The 12,725-nt window shown below is 41.6% G+C and overlaps 1 protein-coding gene across 2 annotated transcripts in view; it reads right to left on the minus strand.

Annotated features, from left to right (window-relative positions):
- Positions 1-11,276, minus strand: part of emilin2a (elastin microfibril interfacer 2a) — a 32,805-nt gene extending 21,529 nt beyond the window's left edge. The window contains exons 1-4 of one of the 2 annotated variants that reach the window (XM_012879345.3): positions 10,935-11,276; positions 10,294-10,419; positions 6,800-6,990; positions 4,691-6,637 (exon numbers count right to left, since the gene is read on the minus strand). In XM_012879345.3, coding sequence (XP_012734799.2) covers positions 4,691-6,637; positions 6,800-6,990; positions 10,294-10,419; positions 10,935-11,107 — 2,437 coding nt within the window. In that variant the 5' untranslated portion in view covers positions 11,108-11,276. Of the gene's footprint in view, positions 1-4,690; positions 6,638-6,790; positions 6,991-10,293; positions 10,420-10,934 lie in introns of both variants that reach the window. The other variant, XM_012879344.3, reaches the window with a different exon arrangement.
- Between the last annotated feature and the right edge of the window lie 1,449 nt (positions 11,277-12,725).

Below are 12,725 nucleotides of genomic sequence, written 5' to 3' on the forward strand. Positions count from 1 at the left end.
TGGGAGCAGTCCTAGATTGATAATAAGCAGAACGGTGAGTGCTACACATTATTAATCTGGTTTGCCAGGTTACCTAGTCCCCACTCCCGGATTGTTTCAACAGAAGTGCTGGTGGTCCTGAACTAAGAAGGTTTGAAAAGGATCGCAGGGTTATTTGATGGTAAATGATAGTTGGTGTTTTGTTTTTTTTTGGCTGCTGCTGCCTATTACAAAAATTGGGGTGTGCCTGACATGCCGAAAAAACAGAAACAAATCCTCTTCCCAACAGGAATGGCCCAATTATTTTGTCATGTGTCTCTGCGTGGGAGCTGAAAACCAAACTTAAACGTGTAAGGTTGAAAATCAAAAGATGGTAAAAAAAAATAAAATAAAAAATGTCGCAGAGAGAATCAACTCAAGAGGTATTCAGTGATGTTCTTCACAAAACATTGTAGGTTCAGTGTTGTGGCACTCAGTAGACTGATTTTTGTTTCATGTTGAGTTTATGCTCACCAGATTGCAAATTGGGAATCTGCACGACCGGTACAAGTGACAGAAGACAGACCTCGCAAAGTGCAGAGGGCCATTGTTTTTGTCGCCATTTATGAGGCCAAAAACCACAGTAAATATTTTATTGTAGTTCCTTTTTTGCAAGCGAATTCTGGCATTTACATAAACATCTGTTGCTTTTTGGCATCTGCTTCAGATTCAGCGCAGAGTTTAGCTCTGTAATCATTAATTTTGGCCAGCTTTTAAAGTTTAAGTAACGTTTGGCATCTAACATTTCTTCTTTGGTTCTATATGTCTGTGAAAAATGAATGCGCTTGCAGGCTTTAGTGTACCGGTCCTTTACGTTTTTTCTGCTTTATTTTCTTTTAGCCCTTATTTACAGCTCTGTAGTTTCCTATTTCTTAATAATGATATTACTCTCACCTCCACCAAGTAATCCACAAGTTCTGAGTACGATATATATCACTTAAATATCTCTATTAAAATAATACCTATGCTTTGAAATGGTATTATTAAATCTCTGCGTCATAGTCACAAGTTCTCCCAGTTAGCTCCTTCACACTAATTAACATCAGGTGCTTTGTTTATTAAGTTTGTGTAAAAATATCTTACCCATGACAGTTCAGTGTATTACAAGAGCTTCGGCGCTGAAATGTTTCTTGGCCACAACCAGTTACCAAGGCAACAAGTTGACAGAAAAGTTGCCGTTAATTTATCTTAGAGCTCAAGAGGTTAGAAGTTTTACTACATTTAGACACGGCAGAGCTTGCAGCGATGCTTTGTTTCCCCATTATTTGTCTAGTTTAAGATAGTCTTATAGCAACAGAGTAAGCTGGGTTAGGGTGAGTCAACATGCAAGCACTCAGCCATAATTGCAGTTTCAAACGGTCGCGACCGAGTAAAAAAACATAAAAAAGTCTGAATTTAGGTGGTTCAAATTATTTTCATGTCTGGTGTGTCTTTGGTCTTTATGAGGCAGTTTGTTGTGTGAACCTCTGAGGGCTTCACAGTACAGCTGGCTTTCTACTGAGATTAATTTACACACGATCTTTACTTACAAGGATGTTGGTTGCACTGGATTTATTTGGGAATATCACTACAGAGGAGTCTGAATAAAAGTCCAAACCACGACTATCAGATTTCTACCTACAGGATGTTTTAAAAACTACGTATCATTTTCCTTCCACCATAAAATTATGCTCCATTTTGTGTTGTCTGTCAAGCCAAATTGCAATTTTTCCCAGTGGTTCCCAACACAAATTGTGAAAAAGTTCCAGCAGTATGAATACTTTTACCAGGCACTGTTACCAGATTAGTAACATTACCAGGAAAGAGCTGCTCATCTTTGACCAAATGTATCTTAATTCAAATTAAAAAGCTTGTGGAGTTTGGATTAAACATCCTGGAAAGCAACAGAGGTTATGAAATCAATCTTGCCAAAGCAGAGACAGAACATAAAACTCCCCTCATGCTTATCCATCTCTACACCACAAACATTAATCCGTCTGCCACCATTCTTTTCCCCAGCTCTCCATCAAGTTGTTGTTTTGGACGATGGCGTAAGAAAAGGGAGGCACCGACGATAGGGGCCCCAGCTGTGACATCACATCTCTGGGTAGTTCAAGCATCTGGTCCTGGGCGTGGAGCCCTGCTTCTCCTCATTCTCTTAAGGCTGACTTCAGCCGTGAGTGAGTCAGGGCTCTTAATGAGTACCAGATTCCATGCATCGGACTGAGATCAGCGTACGGGAATCTCTGCAGCTTGGTATGCGTGCATGTGTTTGGAGAAAAAAGAGCAGGAAGGGAGGTTTAATGCGTGCGTTCAATGCACTGGAAGAATCGGAACTGAGGTTAAGGTCTGAAGTGCTGTGGTATGCGTGAAAAAAAGCTATATCACGGCGAAATGAAAGAATGCTCGCTAACAGCTCCTTCCCAACTATTCATAGAAGAGATGTCAAGGATAGAGCAGGCGGCTTGTGCACTCAGACTGCAACGGGAGGGGGAAATCGATAATGAAATAGAGAAAACTACATTCTTCTGTTTATCTGCCTCTTTTCCTATAATAAAACAAATGGATTCAACCCAACACAAGTCAAAGGAAGTCTCGAGTGTGGGCCTCTGATTTATGCCGACAGGGCATATTGAATGACACTGTCAAGGCGAAAAAGAGGAGGCCCAGTGAACTCGTGACCTCCCACTATAGGAAACACCCTGCAGCCCCTCGCAAGGAACTGATCATTTCCTCTCTAATGCTGCGTTTAAACCAGGCAATGCAGAATGCATTACATGGAGGGTTATCTTCAGGAAAGATTTGTGTTTACACAGATGTTAATCGCACTTAATAAACTCAAACGAGGAAACTGGAAAATACGAAACGTTTCTAGATAAAACTGGTCGTTTTGTTTTGATTCATTTCTGGCTTGACTGCACTAATGAGGGAGTTCACTGCGCACTTTACTGTTAATGATTGCTCAAGAGAAGAAAATGCACCATAATCTTAAGCCAATTACTGTCATCACACCCTGGCAACATAACTCTACTAGTTAATGAAGCAAGGATACTGTGTTACATTCTTTCCTTCCAGTAGTAGAAGAATATATTTTCAGGCCTTGAAGAGTTGAACTCTTTTACTATGGCCCTTTATCATTCTGTACAGAGATGCATCTGTCATTTAGTACGTAATTGATTCTCAAGAAAAGGCTTTCCTACAGTATGCACTATTGCTACATTAAAGTTGTGTCACAGATTTTTGTAATTACCAATGTCTCTCTTGATATCCAGAGGGGATCTTGTTGTCAGTCCAGATCATATACAGACTCAAATAATCATATACATAGTTGGATGAATGTTCCTCAGCAAGTTGCAGGGAAACCAGCTGGCCTAATTCTGGCTGCATCTTTTACCACTCTTCTTATCAAATATGGTAGAGCTCATTTAAATTGGTTGCTGCGCTTGCAGGGGCAAAGCTATAAAGCATAATTCACGCATTTTCAACAGCATCGAGGTCAGAGCCATTCCAGAAGCTTAATATTATCCATTCCAAAATCCGGTTTTGATTGTGCTTGAAATCATCACCCTGTTCGAATACCCAAAAGTTTCCAGGTTTCAAAACATCCGACCCAAACGCTCAGATGAGTGAAGATTCATCAGGATACTCAGAAACCACTCAGGAACTATTAAGGCTCAAGCCTACCATAAACCCTGAGACGCTCTAACTGTGGCCACACAATATATCACAAAGCCAGAATATGCAATATCTATTTTAACCAAGAACTGCTGGGACTGCAATAAATACTGGCTGATAATGTGAGTTTGGAGCATTCAGGCTCAGAATACAAGTTACATATTTGGTGATACGTGTTGTTTCATGCAGTAGAAATGTTCAAGACGGCATTAATATGCCAATGTTATTTATTAGACAAAACAGCAGATATAATATATATATATATATATATATATATATATATATATATATATATATATATATATATATATATACATGGGTCGGATGTTTTGAACTCGTGATTTCATCAAAATTGCATTTAAATAAATTATCTGGTCCAGTATCTGGTTGAAGTGATCACCATGTCTGAGGTCTATGTTTGCAATGAATCAGTATAAAATGTGTTTTCTTTCATATGGTCATCGAAACTCTCATGGTACATCATCGGATGCCACATGCTTTCCTGATATTGTGCATTCCTAGTGCAGCCCTGACTGTAACTGGAAGGGGTGGGGTGTGTGTGTGTGTGTGTGTGTGTGTGTGTGTGTGGGGGGGGGGGGGGGGTTAGGGGCTTCAGAGACACACTGAGCAAATAACCACGCAAGCACACACTCATACAGTGAGCGGGTGAACTAACCTAACAGTCATGCTTTTTGGCTGTTGAACATGCAAACTACAGAAATACCTCAGGTTGGGATTCGTACCCAGGACCTTCTTGCTGCAAGGCAACAGACCTACTGCTAAACTGTGCAACCCAACTAAAACCATGTATGGAGTTAGATATAGATTTAACAGTATACCACTCAACCAACCAACTGTACATAACTCATTAAAATAATATGAATCTATCGAACCACCTTACTAAGCTTTCATAAAGCTCATTTTAAATGGCACTGAAAGTGAGATACTGAACTTACTTTTTGTAATTCCCTTAACATAAATCCTAAACAATACAAGTGATGGCAGAAAGTCAACTCACCTGGCTCTTTAGCAGCGACGTCTTTCAAAACATGCTTGGTTATCATGGACATCTGTGCCTGGAGCTTCCGCAAGGAATTGGACAGCGCGGCGATGTCTGCTCCGTGATTCCCACAAGTCACGTTCATCCTTTGGACGCAGTTCTGCAGGCCCCCAACATGTCTCTCCAACCCATCTTTCAATTCTCTGATGTTAACAGAAACGCCGTCCAACCTTCCACAAATCTTTTCGAGCTGGCTTACGCGTCCACCTATTGCTGAGATCCCATCAGAAGCGCCTTGGGTGTTTTGCCTGCAACTGTTCAGTTCAGAAGACACTTGTGTGCTAAGCGTATCGAGCCGGCTCCTCAGGTCTTGTATCTGACGGCTGGTGCCATCAACTGAAGCTGATCTGGATTGTAACGGACCTTCACGGCCAGTAGGCTCTGCACTGCAGCACGTTGAGTTTATTCTTTGGATATCCTGGTTGGATCTACTCACGGAGTCAGTTAGCTCGTTGACAGCGCCAGCCAAGCCAAGCACATTATCTTGAAGATTGATCAGCCCCTTCTGGAAATCCTCCATAGTCTTTAGTTGTCTCTCGTTTCCGACTGACTGACTTTGAAAAAGGTTCTCCAGTTGTTTGAGCTTCTCTTTGTTGGAATTAACATCTGTGTTGAGAACATCCAAGTCGTTCCTGTACCGACTCAGGTCCTTCACAATGTTGTCCACGTGACTAGGCGTGAGGACACTGCTCCCTTGATCAATTGTAATTTTAGGGCCTGCACACCCAGCAGTGCACAACTCCTCAGCCGCCTTAACCTTCTCCTTTAGGTCCTGGAGAAGGACCTTGTTATTGTTGACCTCTGCCTGGAGAGCATCCACTGAGTTGTCGGACCCTCTTGGGAAGGACTTGTTGCTCATTTCCACGAGGATGTTCGTGAACTGGTCCTCAGTGCTGATCAGACGCTGATCCAGCAGCTGTCGGAGTGCTTCCACTTCATCTGCAATTGTTCGCGTTAACTTCTCTTCAATGTAGAAACAATGAGTTGCTGCATTTTCTTCAGTCATATTCACACGTGTTTCCAGCTCTTGAATCAGTAGACCTAAGTCACCAAGGTCCTGAAGGGAGGATAAACGTCCTAGTTCGTTGTCAAAACGGACGTTGAGGATTTGATAAGCCTCTGCTATGCGATCAATTTCACGCCAAATGTCTTTATGGTCACTGTAGTCCTTCTTCTCTGATTCTGTCTGTCTTTGTGTCTGCACAGGTCCATCTGAGGCAGCCATGTTCAGACGGATTGTTCGGATCTCTTTCCTCAGATCAGCCTCCTTGCTCTCCACAAGCTTGGTCAACTTGACACGAACTTGGTCATGGCCGTCTTCACAAGTCTTTTCCGCCCTCAAGATCTTGTCGTCACAAAGATTCTGTAACTTGGCCATTTGTGCCTCCACATTCTCATCCAGCTCTTTCTTCAGTTTTTCAATTTTTCCATCAAATTGCATCTGTATACGTTCAAACTCAGCTATGGCTGGAGTCTGGGACTGAGATGCATCCATTAAGTCGCGTATCTGACCATCATGACCCAATGTGATTGCCTTTAGGTCCTCCAAAGCTTCTTCTTTGCCTCGCAGAGCGTTATCAATATCATCTAAACGTGCTTCAATTTTCTCTAGTGCTTTCGCTCCAGCAATTCCTCCCCTGGTAGCCTGATGCCCGTCCAGCACCGCCGGAGTCTCCTCTTCATTGTTGCTACTTGCTGGAGGATGCATGTTGTTCAGAAGCGTCACCAGCATCTTTTTTGTGTCGTCCTGCAGGTCTGTGCGGAGGTTGGAGGTTAATCCTGCTAAAGTGGACTGGAGATCCGAGACAGTCTGGGAGAGACGCTGAACTTCACCTTCGAGGGAACGCACCTTATCTGTGACGTCATGTCGACTATCATAATGTGCAGTCTCCCTCCTCCCTGCCCCTGAAATCATGCAACAGGTTATTAAATTATAATCAAACAGAGAATGTGTCTTTGTCTGTTCTCACTATGCAAACAACAATGTCATAATGTCAACAATGTCAAATAAAATGTCTTTATTAAGTTGTTTTCTTTGTTAAATGGTAGGACACATACATTTCTTACTCAGTGTGTGTCTGGGTGTGTATCCAGGATTTGGTGGGAGGTAAGACGGCGCTGCTTGTGTTTCTTGCCGACCTGTGGATGGTTTTAATTCTTTACAGTCAGGACCTCTGTAACCAGGACAGCATTTCCACTCTAACTCAGTGACCCTCCTGAAGGCAACCTTGTATGTGGGTCTAAACCTTGTCTGGTATCTGTAATATGAAGGAAGATAACAAAGGATGATTTGCCATTTGAAATGTCAATGTCAAAACAAGTCAATTTGCAGCTTAAGGAAATAAAAGTGTGATGATTTGTCCTGAAAGTCGTAGCTTGGAATTGGATCATACCCAAGTTCCAGCCATAAGCCTGAAAAACCAAAACCAATACAAGATGATGACGGAGTATTTCTCTGTTTTATACATTAGAAACTGAATAAACAAATATTATTTGAAGATTTAAAGTTGGTCTAATCTTTATATTTTTACTGACATGTTTGTTGTGACTGGAAGTAACATCAACATTTTGGAGCAGTCAAGCCACAGCCCCAACTTGATTCTCAACTGAATTGGGAATCTGTTTAAGGAGCTGAAGATGAAGGTGATGGCAACAGGGCCTTCAAATGTCAAACACCGGAAGCTTATCACAAAAAGATAAATCATCAAAATATGGATGGAAACATAAAAAAAAAAATCTCAAAATGAATACTTCTTTTACATTGCTTAATTATCTTTCAAGACATGCTTGTCTCACATCTTATCAGAAATAATGCTCATCAGTTAAATGTGAAGAACTGTCATTTAAAAGCTACCATGGGTATGAATAATCTTGGGCTAAATGTTATAGAGGTCTGGTGACACGTGTTTATTACAATGCAACCTTATCTAAACGGCTAATAAACAGATTAAACCTGCAACTTTCAATTAATTTTATTACATGGCTATTGGCTATGACCTCTGAGCCCCAGATTCCACATCCTACGTGCTTGTTCGATCCAGTTATGTTCGACGGACGGAGCAGCTAAGTTAAGTTAATTAATGAGAACGCTTCCACACTCTCTGTGACTTCTCCAACGTCAACGGACCCGCTCTCCATCGTTTACCGTCAAATTACGGAACGGAACCACTCCAATTTTTTGATCTGTTCTGGTCTGTTGGACTCCGGCCGGGTCAAAGCTCCAAAATTCCTAAAAAAGAACGTCAACAACCTGCGGCCAGTCAAAGTTGAATAGTGCAAATAGAGACTGTTAACCACAAAATAGATAAAATTGTTTATATTCCTGATAAAATTAACTGTTTTATTTTAATATTGGACGTAAACGACTCTTTTTGCACCAAATAAGGAAGCAGATTTGTCATTTCAGCATTTATTTTGAAACGTGGTAATCCACTTCAAATAGATTTGCGTTCTGCTTGTAATGACAGTTATCGCACATGCTCTCCCCGGGCTCCAAGAAAGCCCGGGGAGCTAGACGGAGTGGTAGGCTTCGCTTTTCACGGACTCACGAAGGCGGTCTGGAATGGAACGGACACGTATGGGAGCGGAGGATGTGGAATCATGGGGTAACTTCTCCAGTCTGAATCCTGACTATGGGGGGGCATCCTTGATGCATTTCCAATTGAAAGCTGGGAGAAATCCGACTTCTGAGTGTGAACTGACCTGCTCCCCGTTTCAGGAATAGTTTCACTGTTCAAATAAAAAAAAAACTGTTGCTGTTATTGTTTTTTACTGGAAACATCTGTCCCCCCGTGTCTCCCCACCATTTTTGTTTTTTTGATGAAAAACTCAATTTTCCTGGCCAAGGAAGTGTTCATAAGCAAAATACTGGATGATATCACTTCCCTGCAGGCTGGGGTCATGTCACGCAAGAACATCTGGAAAACGAGGTCTGAGAAAAATGTTCCATCTTTTCCCAAATGAAACTTGTAACGATTTTCTAGGTTGCAAACAAAAGTGTATACCTGGGGGACGTTATCTTTCAAAGTTCACCCCTAATCAACAATGTGAAGTCAAATCTCATTTCAGCTGAAGATAAACTGAAGTTCTCTTGATGCTTTGCACAGACACTTGCGGCCCAGTGACTTAACAGCTTCCCGGAATAATTGCCACATCACAGGGCCTTGCTGCATCTCTTTGTGTAAGTGGACCACAAAGCTAACCCACAGGCTGCATGTGCTTTGAACTGAAAACCATTCACAAAACACGATATAATTAAGTTGTGACACAAGATGTTCCAGACAGTCATTCCAGTTGTTGCTCATGTTTACCGGTGGAGATTCTTCGATCATGGACAGCGGCAGACAGTTGAAATAATTTGTTGTTTTGAATGTATTATGTATTGGTTGGAAATTAGAATCTGTATTTCAAACCACAGAAAAGTGCTGTGTTCCCTGCTACAGATGAAAATAAAAGCCGCTCCTCAATGCTGCTTAAAAAAAAAAAAAAAGAGTCTAAGTGAAGACATGAGAAAGTCTTTTGTTTCAGAGCAACAATCAGAGACCTGATTATGTTGTCATGGGGACATCCTGAATTGATGAATTTGCAGAGAAATACATTCAGGCACATAAAAAAAAAAGATCTACAAAAATGCAGGCTTGCTGAGAATTATAATACATGAATCCAACTAAATAGTAAAACAAATCTTTAAACATTATTACACATACAAAAGTAATAGAGCTGATGTGTTATTTCTTCAAAACAAATCCTGGTCTTATGCTTTTAGAGCTAGGTAGTTTATACTGAATATTGGGTCAAAAGGTGAAATCTGGTTGATTTGATTTGAAATTAGATTAGAATAAAAAATCGTCATTCATAAAAGGAATACCCAGTTTGAACTTTACTAGGTCACCAAGGTAATCAAACTTCATTTAACCTCTTCCACAGGATGAAATAAGCTAAGGTTATGCTGTAAATTATTGTTGATGATACCATTGTGTCGTGTACAGGCTTTAGTTCACACCAGAGAACAGGTTATCCCTTTACCTGCTGAGTAGTTTGCACCAGCTAATGCTGTCTAAACATGGGGGATGTACACATCATATAACGCTTCTTATTTCAATTTCTCTTCTTTGTGTCATTTTTTTTCAGTATCTTTTAGAGTGCACATACTTCCCTCTGACATCCTGTTTTTAAATACAGCCACTTTAAACCATATTATTAGTATGAAACCTATGTCAGTCATTAAATAAAATACATTTAGTTTAATTTGGTTTTTTTTTTTTTATCATTAATAGCTCAACCTGTGACTTTGCACCATGTCTGTACCTACAGTATGAAAGCTGCATTTACCCATGTGCCTCTTTGCCTTTTTGGCTGGGCTTGTTGGGGATGTCATGCATGTCTAGTTTTGTGTGTTTGTTTTTCTGTTGCTTTTTATAAAACTCAGCAACTGAGTTTTTTAATCCAACCTTTTTTTTCCTCTCTCAAGGAAGCATTCTGCTTCCAATGTTCCTTATACATCTAAATAAAATCATGCATCCTCAACCCCCCCCACACTTCTGTGCTCCCTGGATGCTCACGTCACTTGTTGCTGGCAGTCGGGCTGGTAGGCCGGGCAGGGGGCCACCACAGCCTCCTGGAAGCTCTCCGCGTTCCCCTGCACGACGCAGCTCACGTTCCTCTGCACCACATAGGCGCACCAGTTCCTGCCGACGGAGGTATAGTCAGAGATGTTGTTAAAAAGCCACACAGAACCGAAAGAAAGGGACATGATTAGTTCCACGTGTTTAAGGTATGTCTGCAAAAGCAACCCCCCCAATCCCTCCTCCGCCTACTCCCCTCAGGGCATCCATCATTGGATGTGCGCTAATACTCCTGCAGATGCGATACAGGGGTAATCTGTTGCATTCCAGCGTTTATCAATCTCTTATCGCACTTTTTTTAAAAAAAAAAACAGTGGAGCCACATTTAGTCCCAACCTGATAAATTTGCAGTTAAAGCTAAGAGTCTGAAGCAAACCACCGCGAAGAGGCTGAAACTCTTCCCCTGACGCGGGGTCAGTCCGGTCGGTCAGAAGTAGTTCGGAACTTATCGCATTTGTTCTTCGCTCGGAGCTGCGCAACGAAAGGAGCAAAGCTGTTTTTTTTCCCACCCCCCTCCTTCTTCACACACCCTCATTACAGGGAAAGTCAAAGATACAGAAAAACAAGGCGCCACTCACCTATTCCTGTGTCTGTGGACCGCTCCGGTGTACGCAGACCCGTGGAGCAGGTCATAATAGGACGGGGACCCGTGGGTAAAGTGAAAGTTCAGGATCAGAGCGAGAACGGTCCACCGCCAGTCCATTTCCCTGCGCCTGCTTTTCCTATTTAACAATCGTGCTAAGATGTGCATTTTTTTTATTTTTTTGGAGGGGCTTAGAATAAACTAGGCGCTGCCCTGTTATTGTGCGCGGCGCGGTCAAAATCCTAAAGTTGCATCGCCTCTGTGACCGAACTCCAAAAAAAGTGAACTTTTGGGAAGTCCGCGTTCACTGCAACTCCGTGGGAGTGACGTCCGGGGACTACACCCTCCTCCAAATAAGCACTCCCAGGTTTCTACTGTACTTTTTAATACTTTCCTTGGCTTTTAATCAAGTCGTTCTTTTAAGTCGTCTTCTAAGAAAAAAAAAAAAAAAAAAAAAACATGAGCTGATTATATTAGGGGACTACTTGATTGCTGCCACCTCGGAGACAGTTATCAGCCAATAACTCACACCTCACTGATGAATAACATGGTAATGTCTTTTTGGAGTTGAAAGAGGTGTGTGTACAGCTGGCGCTAATGATATTCATGGCCAGGGATAACAGTAGTCATTTACATTCTGTTTGCCCCCCCTATCCCAATAATTTTTGCAACAACTCATTGGCGTCCATTGAGTTTTTTTTTTTTTTTTAAGAGAAATTTTAGGCGATTTGCAGATTTCTTAACGTGCACTGAGAGGGGAAGTGGATTTATACCAGAGCTGCAGCTTACAACACTTCCAGGCACTAATACGTTCCCAGTGTTTTATCACTGTCCCAAAGCGTGAGCTTCCACAGAAACTGTGATGTTGTGAAACTGTTTTTGTGAAAAGGGTGCATCGCCTTGCAAAAGTTTTATGCCCATTAAACATTTTGTCATGTCACAACTGCTTTAACTGAAATGTATTTTTGACATTTTGACACGAAAGGGCCATTGCAAAGTAGTGCATCGCTGTGACGTGGAAAGACAAGAAAACGTAAAAACTGAGAAATAAAAAAATATGGAAAGTGTGACACTCAGTTGTATTCAGGTAACCTTACTCTAATTACCCCACATCTAATCCAACAAAACCAATCTCTTTCATAAAACGTATGACTTAAAATGTGATCCACATGTGAAAAAAAAATAATTGAAAATGAGTTCAACAGCAAACAGCATCGTGAAAACCAAGGGACCCACGAGACCACCCAAAAATAAAGCTGTAGAGAAGTTTAAAGCAGGGGAAAGTTGTAAAATAAAACACAAACCGTCAGGTCTCAGAGCACTTCTCAATTCTTTAGCTGAAAATTGAAAGACTGTGGCATGAGTGCAAACCTAGCAAGACATGGTCGTCCACCTAAAATGGTAGGCAAGCACAGAGAGGTTTAATCGGAAAAGTAGTCATAGTTAACTCTGGAAGAACTGTAGCTATCCACTGCTCAGTTACTAGGGATGTATTGACAAGGCGACTATTATGTAATCTACCTCTATAGAAAAGCAGCCAGTAGGAGGCAAATGCCGAAAGAACACCATGGGAAAGCTCTGCTAAAATAATGCCACAAGCCAGGTAGGAAAAACTGCACACTTGTAGCAATAGGGTCTGCAGACATCTGAGGCCAAAAATGCACTTTTTTGGCATATTCAAAGTGCTTTGTGTGGCATACAGCTAACCCAGAAACACAAGCTCCCATGGTGGTGGTAGCTTCATGCTGTACAGATGAATACAAATGCACACTAAGGGTGGGTGATA

This window comes from Fundulus heteroclitus, chromosome 6, assembly GCF_011125445.2.
Source record: "Fundulus heteroclitus isolate FHET01 chromosome 6, MU-UCD_Fhet_4.1, whole genome shotgun sequence".
NCBI lineage: Eukaryota > Metazoa > Chordata > Actinopteri > Cyprinodontiformes > Fundulidae > Fundulus > Fundulus heteroclitus.